This window comes from Vipera ursinii (assembly GCF_947247035.1).
Source record: "Vipera ursinii genome assembly, chromosome: 4".
Taxonomy (NCBI): Eukaryota; Metazoa; Chordata; class Lepidosauria; order Squamata; family Viperidae; genus Vipera; species Vipera ursinii.
In genome coordinates this window covers 12,208,024-12,221,527 of record NC_139514.1, presented here as the reverse complement: position 1 = coordinate 12,221,527, position 13,504 = coordinate 12,208,024, and the positions used below count along the sequence as shown (strand labels likewise).

The window sequence follows — 13,504 nt, the reverse complement described above, 5'->3', positions numbered from 1 at the left end:
CCGAAGGACTCAGGGCGGTGTACAGGGCAATAAATATCAAAATATAAAAACAAAAGTTAAAAAGAGTTAAAAAGAATTAAATAATTATGCCCAATATAATACAATAATAAAACTGTGTTAAAACTAAATCCAACCCCAAACCCATCAGACCAGGCCAGATTGTTCAAATAAATAAGTTTTTAAATTGCGCCGGAAGGAGCGAAGGTCGGGGGCCATCCGGAGCTCAACCGGCAAGCGGTTCCACAGGTCTGGCACGCCCACAGAGAACGCCCTCCCCCTGGGGGCCACCAATCGACATTCTCTGATCGGAGGCACCCTGAGGAGGCCCTCTCTGTGGGAGCGCACTGGACGGAGGGAGGTTGATGCCGGCAGCAGGTAATCAGGACCCATGCCATGTAGGGCTTTATAGGTCATTACCAGCACCTTGAATCTCACCCGGAAGGCAACCGGCAGCCAATGCAGCTCACGGAGCAGAGGTGTAACATGGGAGAGTATCGGGAGACCCCCAACACAACTCGCGCAGCCCCATTCTGCACCAGTTGAAGCCTCCGAGTGGTCCTCAAGGGCAGTCCCATGTAGAGAGCGTTGCAGTAGTCCAAACGAGAGGTCACCCATCTGTTGAAGTCCACAAGTCATAAAAGGGCAGAGTTTGAAGCCCCCCGCCCCCGTCCTACACCCTCCTCCGACTTTTCTCCCCACAACAATCCTGCGGTATGGCCCACACTGAGAGAACGTGACTGCCCCAGGTTCATCGAAGAAGCCTCGCCACTTAGAGAGAGGTCGGACACGGTCCCGGATTACAATAATAATAAAGTTGGAAGGAACCTTGGAGGTCATCTAGTCCAACCCCCTGCTCAGGCAGAAAACCCTATACCAGGGGTAGGCAACCTCGGCTCTTTTATGACTCATGGACTTCAACTCCCAGAATTCCTGAGCCAGCCAAGCTGGCTCAGGAATTCTGGGAGTTGAAGTCCATGAGTCATAAAAGAGCCGAGGTTGCCTACCCCTGCCCTATACCATTTCAGACAAATGGCTGTCCAGTCTCTTCTTAAAAACCTCCAGTGTTGGAGCAACCCACAACTTCTGGAGGCAAGTCATTCCACTGACTAATTGTTGTAACCATTAATTCCCCAGTCCTCAACCCCATCAGGACAACAGACCCCATCAGGACAACAGACCCACGTACGCACCAAACCCCACACTCTTCCTTCACCCTCAGGGGCATCTCTTCAAACAGCTTCTGCTAAGCCGCTTCCGCTTGCGTCATAACCGCTCCATCAACCGCCAACTCAGAACGCGCGCCTTCCCGCCTCGCTAGTCTCTCGTCCAATTAGAATGCGGCGGGGAACCGAGGGCGGGCTCTCGCGGGGGAAAGTCTTTCTGCGCATGTACGTCTGTTTAAAAAACACAAAAAAACAAACAAAACGCCAGCAGGTTTTTGTTTCCACGCCCTAACATCAATGCGGCAGATTACGCACGCGCAGCGACTTTTTTTTTTTCTTTTCCCCCTTCAGGCGCGCATGCGTTCAAGGCGCTCTCTGAATAACTCGGGAACCGAACAGGCGGAAGTGCGCATGTGTATCAGTTGGACGGATGTTTCAGCCTAGGCGCGATTGTAAGAATTGTTTTCAAAGAAGGTGAAGTTGTAAAAGAAGGGGAGTTTTCCCCCCCCCCGAATTTTTCTGCCCTAGCAGAGGGGATCTGTTGACAGGGTATGGTGGGAGCCGAAGCTGAGGACTTTTGAGAGTTGCCAGGTTAGAAAAGATGAAGAGGGGCTCGGTTAACGGGTGGTGGGTTAAGTCATGTCGAAAAGGGTGGCTCATATTGGTGGGAAGGGCTGGTCCATATATTTTTAAATTTTAAACATCCTTTAAGAGATGCTGTCTGTTCATCAAAGGCTGCCGAGATCTGGCCAGATGCTGTGAGATCCCAGAGCAAGGTGGTCCAACTTTGACGAGTAAGACTTGTGGACTTCAACTCCCAGAATTCCCCAGCCAGCATAGCTGGCTGGAGAATTCTGGGAGTTGAAGTCCACAAGTGTTAAAGTTGCCCAGGTTGGATTGCCCTGCATAAGAGCATCTATCTGGGATCCCTGAAGCTATTTAATGCATTTCCTTGTCCTAGTTTCTAGGCCAGAGTTCCCCATCCTGGTAGAATTCCCATAATCCACAACAAGAATATGCTTAAATTTTGCCTCTTGTTGGTATGCTAGAGGGTAATATCTAAAAGGCAAAAATCATCTCTTTGTCAAACAATGTTAATTATTGTTCTGCAAGAACTACTTCATGTAGAGTTTCTGCCTGAAATTAGAAACTGGATGTCATGCTCTTCTGCATCAATGTGACAGCCACCTTCTTCTTAATAATGATATGTACGATAATATGATAATTCATAATTATAATAATTTTGATATTGGATGAAATGCCTCTTGCGCCTTTATTAACTTTTCCATGTTGGCTGATTTTGGCCTTGTGACTTGAGGATTGTGCCATTCATGCTTCTTTTTCTTCCCATGTTCTGTTTTTTGCAATGATACTGATATATTTCTAAATTTTTTCATGTTTATGGGGATTCTCAGTCATCCAGGTCATGGTTGTTCCCAAAGCTGCTTTTTCAAGAGGCAACTGTACTTTCTTGTTTTTTCCTTGAAGACATTTTGCTTCTCATCCAAGAAGCTTCTTCAGTTCTGAGTGAATGGTAGAGAACGGAAGGATTTATATTCCTTGCGGTCATCTGCTAGTTAGCACTCTCTCTGTAGAGTGCTTTTTATTATAAAAATAGCTTTTGATGGATTTTATAATACGGTACAATTGGGTTTAGCTGCCTTAGAAACCTTCAGTTGAAAGGAATCCATAATTGAGCTTCCGGTGACTTCGTGGACAACTTCATGTTGTTTCTTGGGCAACAAGATAAATTGATCCGCCTTCTGCTTTTTATTTAAACTTCCCAATATAGTTTATAAACTTGGTATTTCCTGTGACTGGTAGTATCTCATCAAGTATTGAACCAGGTGTCACCCTGGTGAGTAGGTTTGGTGCTGCCAATCAATAAAACTGGTTAAAAACTCCACTACAGCCAACTTAGAAAATAGATTGTAAAAACAAAAACTGACTGATTATTTCATGCAGAAACTGGAATTCTTTTCCATAATAGGTAGAACTTGGAACTTTGTACAGCATTTGCAACGAGGTTCGGAACAGTAATCAATGCATTCCTTCCTTCTAAAACAAAAAAAAACCCTACAGTAAATCAAAATTCATTTATCTGTGAGTAAATCATTGTACTTTTTGAAAACTGTTTTTAGTTAGACACGCTTAGGATTTTATAGCCATGGTACATTCTTCTTCATGTCTGCATATAAAGTTCATTAAGTTCAGCAGGCTCTATGAGCTGGTAAGGTTTGGTTTTACTTTTATTCTACCTTTCTTATTTTTATTAACTCAAGGTGGTGAACATATCTAATACTCCTAGGTCAGGGGTAGGCAACTCGGCTCTTTTATGACTCATGGACTTCAACTCATGGACTTGAGTTATTTATCAAAATAATAAAGATGGATAATTAAATAATAAATAAAAATCACAATCACTATCCGCATTTATATATTTTACTTTTTCCTTTTTGATTCTATTTTTTTAAAAAGAAAAACAGAGATCTCCTAAGTTTTCTTTACATTGAGAATAAATGCTAAATTCTCATTAGAAGGTTTCCGTTTTTTCTGGTGCTTAACGTACTTTTCATTCAGGGTCCGCCTTCCCATTTACATATACTGTGTGTACTACAACTACATCCCCCAGAATTCTCTGCTGCTCTTGAATCCCAGTACTTAAAATATTGGGATTTGTTAACCTCAATACACAGTTTGGGAAAAAGCATGTTTTGAATAGGAAGAGTATGGCAAGAACACCTCATCTGCCTGATTACTGGGATATAAGTTTTTGTTTTCATAGTTGTTTCATCTTTTCTTCTAACCTGAAATGCTCAGCGCATAGGGGAAATTTATTTTTCTTTTTGCGCTAAATGAAAAGTCAAGGAAGTGTTTTACTGAGTTCTTAAATCATTTCTTTGGTCTTTAAGCTCTTCATTTTCTTTCTAGATTTTCCTGGATCTGAAAATGAATAGACAGAAGGCCACGTATGATGAGCAGTCTATAAATCTTGACCAGTTTGGCACAGATATCCTTGCTGAAATCGAAAAACTGTTTCAGAAGACCTTTTCGTATACCAAACCAGCCAACAATGAGTGGCAATTGCCTGATCCCAGCCAGGTTTTTACCTCCAATCACAAAGCCTTCAGTTCTCTTGAGGCTCTCAAGGATTCCTTGAACGAAGTCAAGAACAAACTTAGCGATAAGCAACTGGATGAGTGGCATCAGCACACCTCCTTCACCAACAAAGCAGGGAAAGTTATTGCCCACGTCAAGAAGTCGGTCAATGCCGAGTTGTGCACTCAGGCTTGGTGCAAATTCCACGAGGTCGTTTGCAGTTTTCCTCTTCTCCCGAGCGATGCGCTACAAAATGGCGAACTCAACTCAGTTCATCTATGTGAGGCCCCTGGCGCCTTTATAGCCAGCCTCAACCATTATCTGAAGTCTCACCGTATCCCTTGTGATTGGAACTGGGTTGCCAATACCTTGAATCCCTACCATGAAGCAAACGATACTCTTATGATGATTATGGATGACCGGCTTATTGCCAATACTTTGCCCTGGTGGTATTTTGGTCCAGAGAATACCGGAGATGTCACGAGTCTGAATCACCTCACGGGGTTGCAGCATTTCATAAGCAACATGGCCACTGTTCATTTGGTCACCTCAGACGGGAGTTTTGATTGCCAGGGCAACCCAGGTGAGCAAGAGACGTTAGTTTCTCCGTTGCATTACTGTGAAACTGTCACTGCTCTAATGACTTTGGGCCATGGAGGCTCTTTTGTTCTGAAGATGTTCACCTTGTTTGAACATAGTTCGGTTAACCTGCTATTTCTCCTCAATTGTTCCTTTGAGGAGGTTCACATTTTTAAACCTGCTACGAGTAAAGCAGGGAACTCTGAGGTCTATGTGGTTTGTCTGCGCTATTTGGGCCGGGAGGCCATTCACTTCACCTTATCTAAGATGCTGCAGAACTTTGGGTCAGAGCTGGTGACAAAAGCTCTGTTTCCCCAGCACCTAATTCCAGAGTCGTTTCTCAAGGTCCATGAAGAATGCTGTTTATTCTTTCACAAGCACCAAACGGAGACGATTTCAGAAAACCTCCGACTCTTTGACTATATGGACGAGGCGGAGCAGGCCAGGTTAAAGGCTTTGCGGGAATGCTGTGTCACATATTTCTTGCAGAGGTTCCAATTAAAACCTATTTCCCGAAATAACTGGCTGGTGAAGAAGCCTCACGCTGGCTATAGCATGAATTCCAAATGGTTTGGACAGAGGAACAAGTATTTCTGCACCTACAACGAGAGAAAACTGCTGGAATCCCTGACTTGGGAAGATAAGGTAGTAAAAGGATGCCTTAACCAGTGGATTGATGAACACGTTTTTGGTAATGTTGGGAAGGGCTGTGTTTTAGAAGGAGCCCCCGGCAACCTCGACTGTCGTTTATGGTACACCTTGGAAGGCCAGCAATTGCCAAGAGTTAATTTTTCCCCCTTCTGTGACTGTGAGGTATTGAAGACCCTCAACGAAGCCGTTGAAAAATCTCTAGTCGGCCAAACTATTAACGGTGACCTTACAAGAACGACGTACGCAGAATGCCAATTTTGCTGTGTTCTTACAGCGTCGTCGGTGCTGTCTGAACTGTCAGAACTTATGGAATATTGTGAATATATTCCAGACAAAGATGGCACAAGCCCAAGAAAGAAGTGCTTGGTTTTAGGCTTCCCGCCGTTTGATGATGATGAAAGTAGGTCTGGCTTGGAAGTTAAAAACGTGGAGTCAGCATCTCTCTTGGCTTTTAGCTGTTCTTTACTACACGACGGAGAACCAAAGTATCAACTGCATTTTTTAGAATGCCTCTTGGGTGCACTTCCTCAGCTTCAAAAAGGAGATGCGTTGGTTTTGCCCGTTCTTTCTTGCCTCACCCGCTTTATGGCTGGCTTAGTCTTCATATTGCAGAACTGTTTCCAGCATGTTTCCTTTGCTTGCTCCACGTCATCTCAGCCTCTAAGGACCAACGCTGTCTTGCTCTGCGCTGGATACCGAGGTCTTCCAGACTCAGTTTTCCAATACTTGCAACAGCTAAATAAACTTATGCGGACCCTCCTCGACTCCAGGTCCTCCCAGCAGGTCTTACAGTTTGTTCCTATGGAGAATCTGCTGAAAGGATTGCTGATGGAGTTCCTGTGGGACCTCAACACCGCTATTGCAAAAAGACAGTTGCATTTGATTGTACAAATTGAACAGCAGAATAGGACATGAGGAGATTACAGCTTTTTCTAGTTTGGCTAGTTAGAACATGTTTTAGCTTTTGCCGAAAGATGCCTCATGAATTGTTGAGGAAGAGGTGAATATACAGTCTAGGCAGGAGTGGGTAATCCATGGACCCCGAAGCACTGTTGTATTGCGTCTCTCGGCTGCCCTAGCCAGCCTGGTCAATAGTAGGGATACCACTGGGAATTGATGAGGCAATAACTGGAGCACCATAAATACCCTACTTTTCATTTCTTGTATTAGGAACCCTGGTGGCAAAGTAGTTAGAATGCAGTATCACAGGCAAACTCTGCCCACAGGTTGAAGTTCGATCCTGTTGGGGCTCAAGGTTGACTCGGCCTTTCATTCTTCTGAGGCCTGTAAAATCAGGACGCAGATTGTGGAGGGTAATATGCAAATAGCGCTTCTACATCGTAAACCGCCCAGAGAGTGCTGTAAAGCACTACGTAGGGTGGGTGGTATGTGCACTATTACTAGTAGAACCTCTGTCTGTAATCCAGCTTTTTCCGATATGGTGTTTTCCATGTGCGTTGGAATGACAAGTCGCACAATTCCTTACAAGAGGCCGTGCTGACTGGGACCTCTGGACCGGCAGCTGTAGCATTTATGGAAGATGGCTAGGAACGATTGCCTTGACAGACCTTGTTCAAGGCTGCTTTTATGGCAGTCTCATGTCAGTGAGAACCTCTGGTTGCAGAGAACATGTGAATTGGGCACCCATCAGAGGGAATCAGCTAGGTATGTTAAACAGACCAAAGCCTTGCGGTGTGAGCAAGTAGCATACATTAAAGTTTAGCTTTTAAGTAAACTGAGCAGCTATTTCAGAATACAGAGTTTTGTGTGAGCAGTACTAAATGTCACATTCCATTAATAGAGTAAATCCAAGGAAGATGACAAGGTCCACTTAAAGTAAGCTCCAAAACATCAACCTGGTGTCTTTTTTTTCACATGATGTGGCAGCTGTGGAACACAGTTGATGTGGTTGTGTTTGCATGCTTGTAAGAACTCACTCCCGGGTCTGTGTATGGCTCATTAATGAAACACTGTCATATATCTGTGCAGGCTTCAGTGGCTGCCATTTTGGATGTTGGAAAAGTTGCTGTGTAGGAGTGTTGTAGAATGTGAAAACTGATTTCTAGGAAATCCAAGGCAGTGGTGGTAAAAGGCAAATTGTGGCTAAACAGCTGAGTACAACAGGTAGTTCTCAACAGCCACAACTGAGGCCAAGATTTATATTGCCAAATGAGAAATTTGTTACGCGGGTTTTTCCCCATCTTACAACTTTTGTTTGCCATATTTGTTAAGTGAATCACTGCAGTTGTTAAATTAGTAACCCGGTTGTTAAGTGAATCTGGCTTCCCCATTGACTTTGCTTGTCAGAAGGTCGCAAAAGTTGATCACATGACCTTGGGACCCGGCAACCGTCATAAATATGAACCAGTTGTCAAGCATCTGAAGGTAAATCATGTGACCATGGGGATGCTGCAATGGTCATGGGTGACTTTTTTCAGTGCTGTTGTAACCAGATTGTCACTAAATGAACTGCTGTAAGTCAAGGACTACCTGTATTTAGGATACCTTATGTCCAGAGGAAGAAATAGCCTTACTTTCCCTCTGATTTTATTTTAAATCATAGGGAATAATAAAGTTGGAAGGGACCTTGGAGGTCATCTAGTCCAACCCCCTGCTCAGGCAGGAAACCCTATACCATTTCAGACAGATGGCTGTCCAGTCTCTTCTTAAAAACTTCCAGCATTGGAGCATTCACCGCTTCTGGAGGCAGGTTGTTCCACTGGTTAATTGTTCTGTCAGGAAATTTCTCCTCAGTTCTAGGTTGCTTCTCTCCTTGATTAGTTTCCATCCGTTGCTTCTTGTCCTTCCTTCAGGCACTTTGGAGAATAGCTTGACTCCCTCTTCTTTGGGGCAGCTCCTGAGATATTGGAAGACTTGCTAGCATGTTGGTGTTATTTGGTTTTTAAACAATTCACACTTCATGAAAGAAAAAATCCTGGAGAAACAGCGCTTAGAATGCAGTATTGCAGGTTGACTCTGCTCACTGCCAGGATTTCAATCCTGATGGGGCTCAGCCTTCCATCCTTCTAAGGTTGAGGACCCAAATTGTTGGGGGCAATATGCTGACTCAGTAAACCGCTTAGAGCAGGGGTCCCCAACCCAACCGGTGAGCCACAGCCCACTACTGGTCCATGGACTGTTCGCAACCGGGCCGTGTGAATGGCTGGCTGGTGTGTGCGGGCGCTCAGGGCCTCACTCGCCTCACTGTCACGGGCGCTCGGGGCCTCACGCATGCGAACATCACAGGAACTCACGGCCCGAGCGTTGCAAGCACTCGGGATCTCACTCGCGTGAGTGTCGCAAATACTTAGCCTCCTGTAAGCATCACGGGTGCTTGTGGCCCCACGCATGAGCATCGCAGGCAGCCAGGGCCTTACTCATGCGAGGTTCGTAGGTGCTCTCAGCCCTACTCATGTGAGCAGTGGGTGCTCATGCGCCTGTATGTGTGCGCACATGCACCTGCCCTCCCACAAAACCATCCCCTTTTCTCCCCCCTCCGGGCCGCCAACCCAAAAAGGTTGGGGAACTCTACAGTAAAGCACTATGAGGCGGCATATAAGTCTCAATGCTACTATTGCTTTTCCCTCTTGATGCAAGATATATTTAAAATCAAACAAGACCACAACCCACTTGCGTTCTCTTGCAGAAGCCTTAGAGCAGTATTTCCTAAACTTCCAAAACTATAAACATCAATATCCAGAATTCTCGTCTACGGCCATACTGGCTGTGGGATTCTGGGATTTGAAGTCCGTACGCCTAGAAACTGGCAGAAATGAGTGACTCCGGCAGGGTTTTTGCAATGCAGTAATTCATTTTCAAGTATTCAGGGTTCCTGTGAACTGTGCTCCTGACATAGCCATGGCCTTAAATTCACGTTCAGTGTTAAACAAGTCCACTAAGAACTGCCGCAAAGTTATATGAGATGGGGTCCAGTTTATGCTTGAGATTGCACAAATGCAGAGTTAAATACGTGGGAAAGATTCTGGGATTTCCCAAAGGTGAATGTGGACTTGGTTTTTCACGTCTCACTTATTTCCCTTTGCGAAAAGCATCTTTTAAACCCTCCAAAAGTGGATGATGTTCTGAACCAAATGCCTGCAAGCCTGCAGCCTTATTTCAATAGTTTGGGGTGGTCATTTCATACATTGCTTTAAAAAAAAGTAAAAAAAAGTAGTGCTGCTGCTTTAAGAAATTTTAAAGCGGTAGCACCCATTTTTTCAAGATGCTTGCTTTTGACCAAGTTCTGAAGCACTTCTGGCATACATTTTTTGAACTGTGTGCACAGTCTAGAATTGCGACAATGCTTGCCAATTAAATGGAGGCAGGGATGGGGGAGTGTAGCGATAAAGGAAAATATTTGTAGCGCAGGGTTGAAATGAGGGACCCTTGTTGCTCTCTGAGCTTGGCTGTTTTCTTTGTTCCATTACCCATACTAGGTAATGTCATCAGTGCAATACAGTGTTGTTTAGTTTGGGTAATGAAATGTCTTCAAGAAAGTAATCAAAGAGAGCAGCAAGGATGGTAGAAACTCAAAACTGGTAGAAATAACATTGGGTAACTGCCAGAAAAAGAACATTGGCAGGTTGGTAGGCTTCTGCTCAGCTTTCCACCTTAGGAGGTCACTATTCATAGTGGTGTGTGCAGGTACTCCTCGACCTACGACCACAATTGAGCCCAAAATTTCTGCTGTTCAGTGAGACATTGAGTTTTGCCCCATTTTATGACTTTTTTTGCCACAGTTGTTAAAGTGAATCACCGCAGTTGATAAGTTAGTAACCTTGGTTATGTGAATCCGGTTTCCCCCATTGACTTTGCTTGTCAGAAATTTTAAAGCGGCAAAGGGGGATCACAGGACCCCGGGACACGGCAATTGTCATAAATATGAACCCCTGGCCAAATGGCCGAATTTTGATCACCCGACCATGGGGATGCTGCAATGGTCGTAACTATGAAAAACGGTCATAAGTCACCTTTTTCAGTGCTGTTGTAACTTTGAACGGTCACTTAAACAAATTGTTGTAAGTGGGAGGACTGTCTGTATTCAGTGGGGCTATAAAGCTGCGTGTTCCGCGTCTAAATCATAGGCTCCCTTTTGATTTTTATGACCTGAGCAAGAATTCCTGTGCATTTAGAACTCACGTGTCTAAATCATGCAAGAGCCTTGGTGGAGCAGTGGGCTAATGCCTCCTTAAGTAACACCAGCTGCCTGCAATTAGTGCAGGTTCGAGTCCCACCAGGCTCAAGGTTGACTCAGCCTTCCATTCTTCTGAGGTAGGTAAAATGAGGACCTAGATTGTTGGGGGCAATAAGCTGACTTTGTAATAATGCCGCTTGGGGGCCCCCCAAAAGCCCTAATAAGCAGGCATATACATAGGATGAAGGCTATTGCTAAGCACATTGATTTGTGCTTTAGATTGTAAGCCGCCCTGAGTCTTCGGAGAAGGGCGGGATATAAATGGGATTTAAAAAAAAAGATGAGGCTTTTGCAAGGATGTTATTGTGATTTCGGGGGGGAAGACTGTCCAAAACGTTATTTTATAACATATATAAAGGGACTAAGAGAAGCGTCTGTATGCTTGATCTCAGAAGCAGCTTACATTAGAAAATAGCTCGCTAATGAGTCTTATCGTGGGTCCATCTGACATGTTTCTGTCAACAGTGATCAGCTCTTCAAGTTGCCAGGCAGAGTCTGCATTTTAGGCATACAAATTTTGCGGTCTGTGATTACATAAAGTAGAAGTCTTGAACCTGACGCTATCTGGGCATGCTGGACAACAAACTCCCAGATTTCTTATAACAAATTTTATTGGTTTTTCCAGTTTTACATTTAAGTATTTGGAAAGCAGCATGGTGATTGGGCAGTCAGTAGTTCAGTAACAAAACCTTTAGTACGTATCTCAGGTTACCTCATCAAAAATTCCTTCTCTATTTCCTTTAACATTTGCTCTATCATATTTAAGCTAGTAAATTTCTAATTATAACACGCTCAGTTAAAACATTTTATCAATATATTTTTTGCTTATACATATCCATGTCCTATTTTTAAGTTTTACCTAATTTTCAATTTTTTATTCCAGCATTCCAATTTAACCTTTAATATCCGTTTCGGGCAACCCAAATTTCCTTTATTTCACTACATAAAAATTATCGTATCTAAAATACACATGTTACTTACTTAAATATATTCTTATTTTATTTCATAAAGATGTTCTATTTCTCATCCTAGTACCTCACCACTTACTAATAAAATATCCTTTAATATCTCAAGTCCATCTCAAGTCCATATTACCTGGGCTAAACAATAATTCAAAGCTATTTCCTAATAGTTAATTTTGATTTCCCTTATAAATCTAAATCCTAAACTCTCAGATTTCTTAGCCAGCAGTACCTGCACAATCTTTGCCCATTCTGTTAGCATTGTCAATAGCTGGGAATAGTAGTATATGATTGCATTAAGCAATGGCCTCTTGAACAAGCCTTTTGCATTGTGCTAAGGCAGGGTTTTTTCAACTTGGCAACTTAAAGATGGGTGGATTTCAACCCCCAGAATTCCTCAGCTAGAATTCTGGGAATTCTCATGGGCTGAGGAATTCTAGGAGTTGAAATCCATACATCTTAAAAAAAAGTTGCTGAATTGGAAAAACAATCTGCTAAGGCACGTCATGATTTACACGAAGCAATGCTGTGTGCCACAGATGTCTTACTTCAAATCTGTGGATGACTCTTAACAAGAAGCTTGTGCTATTCATCCTTAGTTTTGAGTTTTTAAATGCCAAATCACACCGCTGATATTTAGCCACAACACTATCAACTTTGGATGGATTAGTTTTGATTCAGTTTGTAGGTTTGGGGTCATGGTTAGGATGGGAATATAAAACTCAGATGCCTAGGTTTTCTGTTCCTACCTTGAGAGAATTGTTATCTTTCAGCCTGAACTACCATACAGGGTTTCTGTTATGTAAAGCACCCTGAACTCATGATAGACATGGGATAAAAATACAAAATAAGATATTTATTACTTTTATAGTCTCCCTCCCTCCGTTCTAAAGGGCCATTAGCGCAGCTAAGAATAATAACATACTTGAAACATTAAAAAGAGCACGTAAAGAAAACCTTCCTATTTTAGGATTCTCAAATTAATCCACTACCTTTCTTTATTACAGCATTAAGAGCTCTGTGGAAACGCGGACAACATATAAATATTCTGTTTCTGGAGGCCGAGTGGGAGAACATCAGCTAGCAAAAATGTTTCCTTCTCTACGTGTTTGCCCATTCTTCCCCCCGACAGCCACCTTAAAGGCTGGAAAACTGCATAGCAACCATAAAAGGCGTGCTTCTTTAATTATAATAATGTGCCCAATTATATGCAATAAATAGGTCAATTAACTCTCCATGCACTGTGCTTGCAGCTGTTAGGAGTTGTTGAATTATTGCACTTGGGCAGTGCGTTTCGCTGGGCTGGCAGGCTTCTTAAATTGGAGAGCCTCTTTTTTTTTGATGGACTGTGGAGATCCGTTCTTAGCCACCACATCAATGAGGGTTTTCTCCAGGAGAATCTGTACCCAACCCAGTCCCTTAAGTCTTCCAACAGTGTCTTCATTGTCACAGTAATTGACACCAGCCACCTTGCTGCTGGCAGTTCTCTTCCTTTCCACCTTTCTCAGCAAAGATCTGTGTCTGCACGATGTGTCCAAAGCAAGGTAATTTGAGCCTGGATATTTTTGCCCTCAGGGACGTTAAAAAGACCTAGTAGGAAGAAATTCAAACCCTATGGCAACAGCAAATGTCACTTACCTAGATGAGGGTGAAATTATTTTTATGCATACTTCTATGAGGAGGAGAAAATGCATGTACTTGATTGACTTTAATGGTAAGTGAAAGAGGTACCTTCCCCATTCCACTTCTATGGGGCTATAATATCTGAACTGCATAAATTCATGCAGCCAGTAGAAGGCAGCAACGAGATCTTTACTGCTCCAGTATCTAGGCCAGGTGGCTCAGTGGGTTAGGAC

General features: G+C 43.3%; 2 protein-coding genes across 2 annotated transcripts in view; one reads left to right on the top strand and one right to left on the bottom strand.

The window, feature by feature from the left end:
- The window catches only part of CEP295 (centrosomal protein 295), a 54,406-nt gene extending 53,116 nt beyond the window's left edge, over positions 1-1,290 (bottom strand). Inside the window, exon 1 of the mRNA XM_083362090.1 lies at positions 1,191-1,290. The gene's annotated coding sequence lies outside the window, so the exon portion shown is untranslated. The remainder of the gene's footprint in view (positions 1-1,190) is intronic.
- Positions 1,291-1,584: 294 nt separating this feature from the next.
- Positions 1,585-6,407, top strand: CMTR2 (cap methyltransferase 2; the record flags this gene model as incomplete). The annotated part of the gene is made up of 2 exons (XM_083362795.1): positions 1,585-1,754; positions 4,095-6,407. Exon 2 carries the CDS (start codon positions 4,113-4,115, stop codon positions 6,405-6,407), a length of 2,295 nt encoding a protein of 764 aa, XP_083218921.1. The 5' UTR covers positions 1,585-1,754; positions 4,095-4,112.
- Between the last annotated feature and the right edge of the window lie 7,097 nt (positions 6,408-13,504).